Source organism: Trachymyrmex septentrionalis, unplaced genomic scaffold, assembly GCF_001594115.1.
Source record: "Trachymyrmex septentrionalis isolate Tsep2-gDNA-1 unplaced genomic scaffold, Tsep1.0 scaffold15, whole genome shotgun sequence".
Lineage (NCBI taxonomy): Eukaryota > Metazoa > Arthropoda > Insecta > Hymenoptera > Formicidae > Trachymyrmex > Trachymyrmex septentrionalis.
Window position 1 is genome coordinate 122,296 of NW_017304653.1, and position 15,280 is coordinate 137,575.

Genomic DNA, 15,280 nt, shown 5'->3' on the forward strand with positions numbered 1-15,280 from the left:
AATGTCTATGTGTACTGAATAAGATGTAGTGGAATTGTAATGGAAGTCATGTAAGCACTTAATGTGGATGCATAAATAAATACATACAAGTAGTAATATGATGAAAAATCCAATATACATTTTACCAAGAATTATAAGAATTTTATTTTTTAACTATTTTAAAATTTTTGCATGACTTAAAATACTTAATTTTGAAATAATAAATTAGTCAAAAAATGAAATTTTAATAATATACAAAATACGATAGAAATTTATTTATTGATGTAAGAGAAAATTATCCCTTTGGATCTTACATCATTCATCTGAATTTTTCATCTCCGCATGCTTTGAGATGAAATTCAGCAACGAATCGTTCGAATCGTTAAAAATACGTACATGGGCCTTTAATTTTATCAGATGATAATCGATTTAATAATTTCATTTATTTTAAAATTAATTTTTATTGAACACATAAAATTTACATTAAGAAATTTAATTAATAGTTGCTCGTAATATTAGAAACTCTTGAAATAAATACGTTATTGACATGATTTTTTAATTTAGATTTATTTTTAGTCGCATATTTATATTTTTAATTTTGAATAATATAGAAAATAAACGCGAAATTTATTCGTATGTTAATATAATAATAATAATTATTATTATTAATGATAATTATTTATATTAATATTTAGTCAATTTTATTAATATAATGGCCTCTTCGCGACGCGTTCGTGTTTCGCGCATCATACAGAAGCGTAAAGTCTTACGCTTATTGTCGACGATATATGGGCAGCAGTTGGCAATAAAAAGGAGTATGTCTCCTTTTTATTGCTGTTCTATATCTGGCTTATGAAGCCAGTGTATTGGTCAGGAACAATGGAAGGTGAGTCCAATCTGGCCAGAAGAGTGAAGAGAATCTCTACTAGCTCAATGAGCAGAATGTCTAAATCAACGCATAAGACAATTTTAAAATATTTTAGAATTTTTTATGAAATATTTTAAAGATGTTTTTAAAATAATTCTTAAAAAATAATTCTTATATCTTAAAGTTGTCTTATGCGTCGATTTTAGACATTCTGTTCATTGAGAGGTACGTTGCATGACCAATTTGTAAAAGGTAAACTGAATATTCGGGAGGGTAATTTGCTCGCAAATTGTGAGTCCTTATATTTTTTGAATTATTTAAAATACAAAAAAGACTAATAAAATAACAGGACTAATGAGAGCCAGCGCAGATAATCAAGCACAAGTTTGGTAGATTAAAAAAAATCTACAAAACTTGTTCTTGATTATCTGCACTAACTTTCATTAGCCGTTATTTATTAATATTTTTATATTTTAAAAATTGGAACTCTGTTTTAATTATTATTTATTGCTCATTTATTTAGTATGGTCGCGATTAGGTTTTTCCGCTGAATTTATCAGTACGCGATAAGACATGGTTAAGCATTAGCTGCTGCGTTCAGCAGAGAAAGCAACTTTGCAACTGTTGTAAAATTCTTCAATATGATTGATTTATAGTTTATACATTTAAATTCATAAGGAGCCAAAAGCAAAAACTAACGCATCGAAGAATTTTATATTTGTAAAGCTGTTTTCTTGAACACAGCCATTAATTCGCGGTGTTATTACACATTATAAAGTAATGTAAGTAGGAATACACGGATGGAGATAGGATACATAAATAGGCATGAATAAGTGAAAATTGTTAAAACTACAGGTAGGTAGGATAAGTAGATGGATAGATGGGGGAGGGGGGAGAGAATTAATACAATCATTTTTAATAAAAAAATTAAATTATTACAAATAAAATGACAAATAAATTTCGTGATCGGATAATTAAATTGTATTTTGAAAATAAAAAAATAAATATAATGAAACTAAAAGATATTACACACAATATTTGTAATTGTATATTGTATATTGTAAACAATTATTATAATTGTAGTATTTAATTGTATAAAGGATTACACAAATAAAAAATAAAGTTATTACATTATGATTAGCAAAAAATATAAAATAGACATAAAAATAAAAAATAAATTAAAAGTATACTTGCCAGAACACAGGCTACTAAATTTATTGTAGCTCATTTTTGTATGGGTGAGTATACTTACAAAGAGGACCGCCGATGAAATCGGCGGGGGTGGTGGAGGGCGTCTAGCTCATTTTTGCTAAATTCAATCTCTAAATTTAACGATATGTAATTGAAAGTTTGAAGTGTATTCAAAGACTCTATTAATTGCTAGCGATTAGTGATTATAGAGACTTTGGAATAAAAAAATTTACATACTAATAATTAGGTTTGGTAAAAAGGGGTTGAAAATTTGCATAAAAAACAACTTCGCAATTCCATTTTTATGTAAACGCGTATTATAAGATAAAATTCGCTAAATTAACTTGTTTACATATTCAAACATCTACTTGTTCGGAGGGTAGTAGTGCGCGGAAGCAGTTTGCGATTACAGAAAAAAAGCCATGTCCTCTCTCACAGATTTCTCTCTGGTAGGAGTTCCTCACTGTCTAAATGTATAAACTAAAATCTTATAATAGATAATAAATCTTATAATAAAATCATATTAAAAAATTTCATTTCTGCAATGAGGAATTTATTGCACTAGAATTTTTGAGTTTACATTTCTTTTGAATAGTGCTCCGAATGTAGATTACTAATTGATATTTATTTGTCTCGATCAATATTAATTTTTTATTGGATTTGTTTCTCAATTATTGGTTTAACCAAAAACTTCACATTTTTTTAAGTTTTGAATATTTCCGTAAAAAATTGTATATTAGAATTAAATAATACTTGAACGATTAACAAACATAAATAATATAAATATATTAATGATTTTTTTATTATATTGCTCGAGTTATAGAAATAAGTCTTATAATCGCAACTTAACAATTAAAGATAAATACGATTTAATAATTATCATCAATATTTCACTTCGTTAGTTTTTCAATATTTTAACAACCATAGGTTTAATTTTAATCATTCACTTATAAATAGTTTTACATATAGTTTTATTAATTTTTTTATTTACAGGTCTTTTTCTTTCTTTATTCTATAACTATTTTTTAATGAAATTTTACAATCGTTTATGGATTATCAATATTTAAAAGTTTATAGAACTATGTAAATACTAATAAATTCAAATAAATTCAAAATATTGATATGAAATCGAAAACGTTAAAACAAATTCTATATTATATGAAAACATAAAAAATAAATGAAATATTCTATAATACAATCATTACATGTATATATTACAGCTTAGATGTCGTAATATGTAAAACGTTTTATAATATGACAGTCAATATAAACACAACATATAAATGTTATAATATATGAAAAGATATTACAAATTATCTGAATGAGATGATCTAGTAACCCTGCGATGACCTGAAACAAATGAGTTTTGATTAATTTTTTTTTTATATAAGTATTACATTTTATATTACGTTATATATTACTAAAATTTACGATATTTTTTGTCTGGTGTGTCCCATGATATAAGATCTTCATCAAATGTATCAATCGATTTGTTCCGATTCTTGAGGGAGTGTCTTGAGGGAGTCTTGCTACGACGTTTTGAATAAGGAGTCATAGGTAGCACTGGTTTATTTTCGGCACATGCTACGCAAGTTTCTATGTAACAAAATATAATTATATTGAGTATATATTAAATATACGTGTACCAAAAGAAGTGTACTTATAATAATATAAGTTTTACCATCAAACGCAACATTTCGAAGTGATCTCTTCTTAGAAGTATTGCCTATCAATGTTACATTTTCTATCTGCATTATATCGTTTGTATTTAGTGTCATATGTTCATCTTTGTTTGTTTTCAGTAATTTTAATGAGCTTTTCCTACTTAACTTCTTCACCGGACTCTCATTTTCTTCTTTGTCAATATTTATCTTTTTCGGCGTCATCTAAAAAATATTTCTTTTAATTAATTATTATTTATTCAATTAATAGATTATAAGTATGTTAAATACATATATAAATAGATTTAAAAAAATTATATAAAAAGTTTTTACTAAAATATTTTTTGAAATAATTATTTTATATTTAATATCAAGTGTTATGAATGATTATATTGAAAAGATATCATTAAAAAACATAAGAGCGCGAGCATGGCATAGTAGATAGCGTATTGGTCTATCATGCCAGAGATTCCGGATTCGATTCTGGTAGGAACCAAAATATTTACGCTTGTACCTCCTCTCAGAAAAAGTCGTCAATCTCTGAGAGTATCTTGCTCATAGAAATACCTCTAAAAAAAATCTGTTGTTCGAAACCGGCATTAAAACTGTAAGTTCCATATGCTTGTGGCAATTGAATAATCAGCGTGCGCACCACAAGCATATGAGAGAGGTGTAATATACGCTTACAGAAAGAAAAAATATAGCTTACCATTTTACTACTTCTATTACTTTTAGGAGTATTATTTGCCAGGATAGTTCTATTTCTAAGTACTTTGATTCCTAAATCTACATCTTCCATGTCTTTTGAAATTATTTCAGTAATAGTGGCCATTTTGTCATCTCTGTTAACTAATGCTGAAGGTGAAAACAGAATATCTACACTTTTCCTATTCGGTGTGTCCTTATGTTGAACTCGATTTCTTAGGCTTTTTCTAGATGACACAATCTTCTCATTATTATCTGATGATAATTCTTTAATAGATACTGAAGGTATGTCATTAAATAGATGCTCAATAGTATCTAAAGTATTCTGAACAGATAATTTAGATTTATTTCGTTTTCCTGTTTTTATTTTAATTTCTAATTTGTTCAAATCATCGTTACTGTCAGAATCTTCAAAGTCCAATCGTTTTTCAGCATTAATGGGTGGCGATATTAATGTATCTATTTTATCTGGACTATCTACTTTAGTTAATGCAGCAGCTAAACTTAATTTAGTTTGTATTTCTTCATTAAGAAGGATGTTATTAAGAAATATTTGATCATCAAAATTGACTTTATGCGCAGATTTTATGCGTGTTTCCTTATTTTCTAATTCTTCTGATTTCTTTAATATGCTTTTGCCCGGCGTTTGATCAGAATTAACATACGATACTGTGTCATCTAATTCAACCTCGGGTGTCTTACACATTTTACTTATTTTCATAGCTGCAAATGGACTTTTCATTCTTTTAATTTTGTCAGAAAATTGCACTTTCTGTACCGAACTTACTCTAGTAGAGCTTTCGCGTCGAGCAGGAGTTGATTTTTTCTCATTAAGATCATGGGATTTAGATCTACTTATACTATGTCGAATATTGGTATTTTCATCACGAAGCTCAGTAAAAGATTTTCTATTACTTGGTTTTTCACTTAAACGTGTATCTTGCGGCAAAATAATGTCTTTATTTAATGTTCCTTCTTCCATGTTTTTTCTGGCAGCTAAGATTAACGATCGTAATGAACTTGGTTTTGATGATACAGTTCGTTTTTTAATAGCCATTCGTTTTTTAACAGCAGGCTTGACAACAGTATATTCCTCTTCCTGCCATCCTCTGTTTTGACGTTGCTCTAATTTTTCAAATCGCATGTCACAATCCTTGACTTCCATGTACGTCATATCCCAAAATCCTTGCAAATCTTTACATGTAACCAGCATTTCTCCTTTACCAGTTTCGCAATCTTGTACTAAGCCACGAAATCTTTCAAATTTTTTATTTATTAATAAATTTGTTTGTCCTACCGCTTGTTGTATTTCATACATAGCGTCCTCTGGGACATTCTTTTTTACTCCAACATCCAACCATTTCTTACAGAGTTCCTTAAGTCTATCAGTTTCTTTATTCACAATAAGCATGAAATACTGAGCAGTACGTTCCTCCTCTTCCACACATATGTTTAAATTTTTCATAACAGTATCTTTGGTTGGAATTTCATCGGATCGACGACCAATACCCAACCGTTGCTGTCCCTCTATTCTAGAATTTCTCTTGCCACGAGTTCGTGTGAGATATGGCGAAAAGCAAATAAGATCTTCCATATCACAATTTTCTTTCTCAAAAGATGTTGAAGTAATCTTTGGTGATATTTTTGTATCAGTACTGCTTGATGAAAAATTTTCTTCGTGTAAGGAATCTGATGTGTCTGTTTGATTCTCTGCCTGTTCTTTTAATGATACTCCTATTGCTTCAATTGTATTTAATTCATCTGGATCTCGAATAATCGATTCACTTAATTTCTGTGACGACTTTTGTTTATTTAATGATAACTTGGAATGTGTAGAAGTTTCAAAAATCTCTGTAATATTAGAAGTTTGTGTTTGTAATGATGGATATTTCTCTTGTGGTGTTCCTTTCATTGGTACAAGACCAAATAGAGGCATCTTCTGCAAACCAGATGGAGGTTTAAAACAATAATCAGCAGGGGCAAATGATTTCTTAGTACAAGAAGTCATGGTTTTAAAGGGATGTTTTATCACCGAAGTTGAATTCTTTACCGTTTGTTGAGCAGCTGCTTTGGCAAGCAATCGTTTTTCCGTAGCTCTTGTAATTCGTTTTTTGATATAGTTTGAATTTTCTGTTTTGTTTGGTGTTTTTGCCATTTTTACGCCACTTTTGATTATTGGAGAACATAAGGAATGGTGAACAACACCAACTTTAAAAGCTGGTTTTTTTATTGCAGCTTCCAACTTCTTTTTTCTGTTACGTTCCTCTCTCCATTTTATTAATTTTTTCATACGTTCATCAGCAATGGCAGATGTGACCTCTGTTAAGAATAATAGAAATTTTTCCTTTTTATAATTGGTTAATTTCATAGTATAAATGTATAATAATTGAGAAATTATCAATTCAAACATATATACATAAAATGTAAATATAAACTTACACATAAATTATATGTAATAATCATATCTTTTTATTTATGTTTCTTTTATAGTATATATACATACATACACAAGAAAATATATAACAATGACATATTTTATTGCCATGAACACACACAACTACAATAATATTTGGTTTCTATAAAACTAGAACACATTGATGTTACATAGCATCCTTCATAAGATTCAATAACAACAGTAATTGACATAAATCAGTCATTTCATTCTTCAGAAGAATAGCTATAACTGATCAATCAGTTTCATAACTATGGATATTATTAAATAAGGATGCTGTGTAAACATAATCATTGTTTAATGTTGCAACACATTTTATTAATTCATCAAATTATTGATCTTTATATTGTTAAATTTTCCATTCATATAATGATAAATGAACATCATAAATATATAACAGATTATTCTACAAATTCATTAATATCATAGAATTCAATTTTAATTAAAATTTAATTAATCCTTTAAAATAAAGGCAATAAAATGTTCTAGAAAACATATATCAATTGTATGTAAAGAAATTTGATCAATGTATAACATTTCATTATGTGTGATCAGTTTGCACAAAATAAATAAATATGTATTTTATCATAATTTAAGGAGAGACTTAAAACATATAATTTACTGAGCATAGATATAGAATCTAGATAAAAAATTAAAAGGGTAAATAAGAATCAAAATAACAAATAAAAGCCATGAGACAAACTGGAGAATGTTAATTGCTAAAATTTTGAACAATGACCAAATAATACATTTTTTTAATCTCTATTAGGTCATTATCAATATTAACAAAAGAATTACTCTGCCGTACAAATTATAAATAACTGATAAGTGTTATGAACACAATGTTAATTTAATAACACTTTGTCAGATATGTATAATTTATACTGCACAAAATAATTGTTTTGTCAACATTGATAATGATTTAAGCCTGGTTGCACCAATGTTACTTTGATTTTAAGCGAGGCTTAAAACTCTCTCTATCTCTTCCTCTCTTTCGACTTTAAAGAGAGAAACTGAGTTTTAAGCCTCCCTTAAAGTTAAAGTATGTTGGTGCAATTGGGCCTTAATAGAAGTAAAAATATCTGATATATTGATTAAATTTTAAGATCAAACATCTAGTTTGGTTCTCAGTCTTTTTTTATTTTTAATCTAATTGATGCTTGTTTCTTTGCTATTATAGATTAAAAAAGGATAGGAATAAATTAAACTAAGATTGAAATTAACTTATATTGATAAAAATAGGCAAAAGAATTAGAAAAAGATGAAGAATAAGTTTAACTAAGATTGGAATTAAACTACATTGGTAGAAAGGAAAGCTTTGGCGATGTTTAATTATCACGTGTAAGTCACGTTAAATGAGAATTCTTTTTCAATTTACCGTGCTGCACATTCGTTGGTGTTGAATCGTTTTGCAGGTTGCGATGTTTGTCGAAAGTCCGTGTTCTGGCCTCTCTACGAGATTTATCGTAATTGCAAGCACGCAGATATCTTCTGTGATTCGTGTCGCCGAATCCAGGACGTGGATTTTTATACTGTTCTTTAAAATCCGGCATCTCGTACGACTTCGTAAAAACGATCCAACGTAAACACGTCGAACACACGTAACCGTTTAACGGTAACACAACTGAAAATCACTTCAAATTGATGGTCAGGGCGCTGAACGTTGGAATAGTAGCGTACGATGACTCCCATTGGTTCTCATTGGTCAACTTGAAATGACGAATGCCAGTCATGCCAATAGATGACGACTAGAGTTCTAGAAACCAGAGATGCGACATGAGTCGGTTGGATTAAGTCGTCATCGCCATTTTAATTCAATTCCTTTTCATGCTAATGCCCATTTACAGCGTTAAAATAAATCATAAGATCAAAATTGATATTCATCAATTTCTGTCTGACTGATTTTGACGCCGAAAATGAGCGTCGAGTGTCGACATGAAAAGGCGCCTTTAAAAGCTGATGACAGCTGATGTATTATATAAGAAAAGTTAAATTAGAAAAAGAAAGTATAATACGTACTTATAGTATGTACTTAATAGCACATACATTGGATGCATTCAGAAGCACGACCGCTCATTGAGAGCTCAATGAGCTCTTTTACCTGTTTGGTCTACATTTTTAGACCTAACGGAATATGCCAATCAGACGCAAGAATTTACTGAGTGCTCAGTGAGCGGTCGTGCTTCTGGATGCACCAATTATTAGACTCTGTATGTAGAGTCCTAGGACTCTAATTACGCAGTAAAAGTGAAACTTAAAACTCTCTCTGTCCTATTTTAAAACGAAAAAAAGACAAAAACAGAGAGAGTTTTAAGCCTCACTTAAAATCAAAGTAAGGTTGGTGCAATCGGGCTTTAGACCAGCCAATCAGACCGTATCCCTTCAATGTCGCATCTCTGGTTTCTAGGACTCTAATGGTTCCTGCACACTGGATGCGGAAATGCTTGCCGCGCCGCAAAATCAATCACCAATGTGTTCATTGATTATCTCGTCTCATTTCGCCGCGCGGCAAGCGTTTTTGCGTTTAGTGTGTAGGAGCCATAAAGCTTGCCGCGCGGAAGATGTCGTATTGGCTAATTATTAGGAATATCCAGAAGCACGATCTCTCACTGAGCGCTCAGAGGGCTTTTACATCTGATTGGCATATTCTTAGATTTAAAAATATAGATCAAACAGATAAAAGAGTTTATTGAGCTTTCAGTGAGCGGTCGTGCTTCTGGATGCATCTATTGAGTAATTCAAATCAGAATGTAAGAATCAATCAACTACAATCGAGTATTTTTCTGTTACAGTCGAACGACAGGGGAATGCTCGACTGTAGATGATTGATTCTTACATTCTGATCCGAATTAAACTCTCGGTAGAAGTTTGTTCGCGTCGCATGCTCGAACATGCTCCAATATGCTTCTATCTTACCTCCTACTCGCTCCAATGCACTCATTAGAGTGAGTAGGAACTATGGCAGGAGCATATTGGAGCATGTTGAAACATGCGACGTGAACAAATCTTAGGCCACTGATGCAACAAGTTTGTGTGGATATACTTTAATGGCTCCCGCCCAGAAAACATAGTAAAACTTCCCGCGCGCGCGGAAGTTGCAGTGTTTCGCTTGCTTGGAAGTAATAGATATATTATATAATTTTCACCACGCGACAAAAGTTGAACTCAATTCAATTTTTGCCTCACGGTGAAAGTAGTATTGCATAATTTCCATAAGTTTTGCAAAATGAGGCCGATTTAAAAACGTCCCAGCAAACGAGAATGAATTGAAATGATTTGAAATGGATTTAGATTTTCAGAAATATTGGCTTACGAATGTTAAAATGAATGCTTTTCAATTTTGAATGCATTTTTATTCATTTATAGGAATTGCATGGAGCATATTTCTATGCCTTTCAATCTAAAAATAATATTAGCTTTTTCCGTGCATTGTGAATGCTGTTCAATTCAAAATTTTGAATAGGAAATATAGTTCTTCAATCCAATTGCATTCAATTGAATGTAATTAAAACCAATTAAATCCAAAAAAAGTATGCTACTATCTAAAAAGTATACTATCTATTTAAAATATGCGTGCGGATAGAAAAAAATGTCAATCCATTTTAATCCATTCTCGTTTACTAGGATAAAATGTTTAGTCAGTGCGACAATTTCCGCCGCGCGGCAAGCGTTCCCGCGTTTTTTAAACGGTAGCCAATAGAATGATTGGTTACAACTTCTACTGTGTGGCAAGTGTCGTTTCCGTCAGTTATCGAGTTCAGTTTGCGGGAGCTATTATGTCATGCTTCGTTTCTTCACGTCGCGTGCTCCAACATATTCCAACATGCTCCAACGCGCTCGGAGTGAGTATAAACTAAAGCAGAAGCATGTTGGAGCATGTTGGAGCATGTTGGAGTATGCAACGCGACAAACGAATATAGTATCAGTGCGGTCGATGTGGGCGACGTCGCTTGTAGTCCTTTTGTTGTGTGTGTGTGTATAATAATTGTGCCTCTTTTGGATATTTTCTTGCAGTGGCGAAGCACAATTACCATGGAATTATCGTCGAGTACGTATATATCATTAATATATGATTAAATGTATTGATTGTACTCTTTTTGTTTTATTAAATGAGAGATACTCGGGTGACTTCCACGTGAATGTAGCGTCACTTCTCATCATATCCAATTTTAAGTTATTACTTGTAATGATATCGTATGGATACAATTAAAACTTCTGAATAGTTATTATATGTAAATACGTATATTTTGTATAGATCGAGCGTGGATGCGTGACAGATCCGTCAGATGAACTCCGTGCAATCGTATAAGTTTTTTTTGTGATGAATTTTCCCCAAACTAATCATGCAAACGAGTTAATCAAAATAATAATTAGCTGATACTAACATTAACAATAGCAATTAAATCATGATTGTTTCCTCTAAAATGTGATTATTAATTCTACGATATTCGTTTGAAAAAATTGTTTCTAGTACCCTCTAGCGGTTAGAGTAAGAATTTACTAGTCGAAATAGATGCAGATGGTAATGGAAGGAATTAAGTCAAGTTAGGTTTTCACACTCACTGTGTGACGGATTTGCAGTTTTATTATTTATCTAAGAAAATTACTTATATTAGTGACAGTGCTTTGTCATTGATTAATTTTGTCCGTCTTCTTGTAATTCAATCAGGGAATAAATGGAGAAAAAACCGAAAGTTATCGTCTTTGATTTAGGTATAATCATGAACATTACAATTTAGATGTATGACAAATTTATAATAATTATTTTTTTTCTTTATGTTGCAATAAAAATTATTTAGAATGTGATTTTTGGAGAAATGGAAAGGATATTATATTTCAGATTATACCTTGTGGCCGTTTTGGGTAGACAGTTTTGTAGAACCACCATTTAAGAAAGGGTGCGTGCATTAAAAACTGATAAGATTATGTAGTATTTTAAGAATTTTTGTCCAACTTAAAGAAGAAAACTTTTAGAACACGAAATAAAGTAATAGATGCACGTGGCCGTGACGTAGACCACTATTCTGATGTTCCTGATGTATTAAAACAGTTATCAGGAGAAGGATATGAACTGGGTATAGCGTCACGTACAGCAGAGATAAAGGGGGCTAAACAATTAATAGATGCATTTGGCTGGAAGAAATATTTCAAATATGTTGAAATATTTCCTGGTAGCAAAGTCACACATTTTTCTAAGTAAGTCTTGTGTAATATTCATAAAGGATCAGGTGGTATAATAGTTTAAAACTATAATTTGTTGCTTTCAGCATTCAAAAGAGTTCTCACATTGATTATAAAGATATGATATTTTTTGACGATGAGGCTAGAAATATCATGGAAGTTGGTAAACTTGGAGTACATGCTGTATTAGTTGAAGATGGTGTAAGTCGTTGTGTTATAGAAGATGCTCTGCAATCATTTAGTAATAAATAATTGTTTAAACATTAATATAATTTATTTATCTTTATAATTGTTTTGTAATATCTACAAAATATATTAGCAAGATCTTGAATTAAACAATAAAAAATACTGGCAGGAATGAAGGCATTAATTGTATACAGTTTTCATTACGAAGATAGAATTGATATTAATTAATCATTCTTTGGTAGTATTGTACTGGACTTTTGATAACGACGTCGTTAATGTCATCTTTGCGTATGAGTTTCAGAAATGTAGTGCAGAGAACTTCTGGATCTTTAGTAGATACATTATTTATAAATTTTTCAATTTCATCTTCATTTACTGAAGCTTGTAAAAGATTTCTGAGTACACTCGTATCAAAATCCTTGAAAGGACAACCACCCTCGTATGTTGCTCCACTAATACCAACCTACAATAGTTTCGATGTTTGAAAAAGTAATTCTAATAATAAAGTTTATGTAGATTATAGAAAAGACTTTTTGTATGTGTATGTACGTGATATTTTTACTTACACAAATGAGATTGCAGTCAGGCGTCTTGTAAGTTCTTCGCGATCCTTCTAAACCATACATGTGCCTGATGCTATATATGAATTTTTTCTCATTGGATTGCCAATTGTGTGAACATACTGAAGTACAAGTGTGTGGCTTGGAATATTCTTGCTTCCAAAATACAATTGAATCTTCTAGGGTCATTCCTATTTCTTTCAGAAAAAGACTGTAGTATAAACGCGCATAGTGACTGAGACGATGTCTTCTTCTTAATAAAGAATGCAAATGTTGCATACATAATGGAAATTTCTGTGCTTCTGCTTCTATGTTATCAATAGTTACTTTTCCATGAGGAACACCTTCCTTGAAGAGATAGGATTGAATTTTCTGATTCAAAATGTGGAATCTAAGATCATGTTTTATGATATATAGCGACTGTCTCTTCATAATATTTATTTCATTGATTACATAATTACTAAATAATAATCGAAGTACTTTTTTCCAATCTGAACAATGTGTGATGACATTTCCATTATTAAGGGCTAGTTCTCTTTCTTTCACCAAATCTGGTATTATTTCAAATCTCACTGAAAAATATGAAATAAGAAATTAATTTTATTTAAAAATTTTTTATATACAAATAATATTCTGTATTCATACTTTCATATCGAAAATTATCGCAATCATGACAATTTGATGTCAGATGTTTAAAAACTAAGGGCTGCATATAAAATTTGCATAACTCAATGAGAGTTGTGTCAATTGTACTTTTCTTATCTTTAAATATTTGCAGTTTCCATGTAATTTGCTTTAATAATTTATGTAATCGTCTAGGTGATAGACTATCTAATCTATGTTTAAATAATAATGATTCTTTGCCAATCCAATATATACATAAATCTGACGATGTAGAAGCTAATAACCTAAAACAATAAACAGCAATGTTTAATTAATTAGGAATACAGATTTTTATAGTTCTATCTGTTCTTAATTCCTTTACTTTATAGACACATGAACTTTTTAAAATTGTATATTACTTATTCTTTAAATATTTAAATTATATTTAATTATTAAAGATTGTCTAAAAAATTCTAACGTATACTTACCTTAATATAAAATGTCCAATTTTATCGTAAGTAGAATTTTCTAATAAGTATTCAAATTTCCCATCAAATTTATTAGCAGATCCTTCACTCAGGAGCCTCAAATAATCTAATCTAGTCAAAATACAATCTTCCATAATATAAAGCGGTATCTCGCCATTTGGTGGTATAATATAAAACATATCTATGTCTACATCAATCATATCAGATAACTCTCAAGTTTTGTTACATATGAAAATGTACTTATAAATAAAGACTTTGTAATTGGAGTTTAACCACAACAATGTCCAGCATTTTTCTTCAAAATTGTGTGAGAGAGAAAGATGTGCTATTTTATTCACTCTGCAGTGGCACTGTAAATGTAGCAGCTCTATAAGTTTCTGGCGGACATAAGTAAACACGCAGTGAACATATGTAGGCTGCGTTCCATTTAATAGCGTTTTCTCTTGGTGCACTGGGTGCAGCCTCGCACCGCACCAGTTGCGTGTAAGCGCTACACTCAACTACACTAGAGTGGTGTACATTACATCATCAGGTGCATCCAGAAGCACGATCGCTCACTGAGCGCTCAGTGAGCTTTTGCATTTAATTGGCATATTCTATTAAATATAAAAATGTAGACCAAACAAGTAAAAGAGCTCATTGAGCTCTCAGTGAGTGGTCGTGCTTCTGGATGCATCCATTATTACGCTAAAACTCTATTCCCGCTTGACTTCCATTTTCAAATTTTAAATGTCACACTGGCTCTATGCCGTTTCTTTGAGATGGTGCAAAATCCTACTTCGTGCATAAAATTGCACTATACCGTAGCTACGTAAATACCGAATGAGTTTGCTTACCACCAGCCATGGAAACATGGTACACTGTCCGAGTGTTGAACTAGTGGGCGATAGCGCAGCCAAGAGAAAACGCTATAAGATTCACAACACTCGTGGAATCCTTTCGTCCTTGTTGTTTATCAAATGTTAAACAAGGACAAATGATGAGCGTTGCAAGTATTATGTGGAGCTGTAGTTCTGTGTAGTCCAACTTTTTTTCAATTTTTTGCATAATATTTAAATATAAGTATTTCTTTCCGAATAAAAATGATTGGATGCGCCAGCATTTTTTTGCAACAATTCATCGTTAAAAAAATGCTAGATAATAAAATACATTTCAAACAACTGTGACGAATTGAAGAAAAATGTCGGATCAATAACAAACAAGACTACATCGTAGTTAGAATCTGATTATATATAGGATCTTTATTTGTTAAAATGTTCTAAATTTAATTTTTGTAAATATTATAATTTTTTCGTTGAAACAAAGACAATATTGTGAATAAGAACAATACTTTTTTTTATTTTTTTTCCTCTTTTTGTGAATTTAAGTTATTTTGTTTTTGCAAACATTTTTCATAGTTGTTTTTT

At 30.7% G+C, this 15,280-nt stretch overlaps 3 protein-coding genes across 4 annotated transcripts in view; 1 reads left to right on the plus strand and 2 right to left on the minus strand.

The window, feature by feature from the left end:
• Nucleotides 1-3,310: 3,310 nt before the first annotated feature.
• LOC108745816 lies at nucleotides 3,311-8,464 on the minus strand. 2 transcript variants are annotated; one of them, XM_018482190.1, is made up of 6 exons: nucleotides 8,235-8,464; nucleotides 6,455-6,723; nucleotides 4,409-6,343; nucleotides 3,720-3,924; nucleotides 3,470-3,634; nucleotides 3,311-3,388 (listed from the first exon to the last, which is right to left on the minus strand). In XM_018482190.1, exons 1-6 carry the CDS (start codon nucleotides 8,407-8,409, stop codon nucleotides 3,345-3,347), a joined length of 2,793 nt encoding a protein of 930 aa, XP_018337692.1. In that variant the 5' UTR covers nucleotides 8,410-8,464; the 3' UTR covers nucleotides 3,311-3,344. The 2 variants fall into 2 exon arrangements, with proteins under 2 accessions (XP_018337692.1, XP_018337691.1); XM_018482189.1 differs by having other exon boundaries at nucleotides 4,409-6,723.
• A 2,926-nt stretch (nucleotides 8,465-11,390) lies between these two features.
• The window catches only part of LOC108745836 (magnesium-dependent phosphatase 1-like), a 5,174-nt gene continuing 1,284 nt past the window's right edge, over nucleotides 11,391-15,280 (plus strand). Inside the window, exons 1-4 of the mRNA XM_018482226.1 lie at nucleotides 11,391-11,569; nucleotides 11,697-11,754; nucleotides 11,831-12,052; nucleotides 12,124-12,238. Coding sequence (XP_018337728.1) covers nucleotides 11,533-11,569; nucleotides 11,697-11,754; nucleotides 11,831-12,052; nucleotides 12,124-12,238 — 432 coding nt within the window. The 5' untranslated portion in view covers nucleotides 11,391-11,532. The remainder of the gene's footprint in view (nucleotides 11,570-11,696; nucleotides 11,755-11,830; nucleotides 12,053-12,123; nucleotides 12,239-15,280) is intronic.
• Nucleotides 12,349-14,164, minus strand: LOC108745835 (probable DNA primase large subunit). Its single transcript, XM_018482225.1, has 4 exons — nucleotides 13,875-14,164; nucleotides 13,429-13,691; nucleotides 12,790-13,355; nucleotides 12,349-12,686 (listed from the first exon to the last, which is right to left on the minus strand). Exons 1-4 carry the CDS (start codon nucleotides 14,072-14,074, stop codon nucleotides 12,444-12,446), a joined length of 1,272 nt encoding a protein of 423 aa, XP_018337727.1. The 5' UTR covers nucleotides 14,075-14,164; the 3' UTR covers nucleotides 12,349-12,443.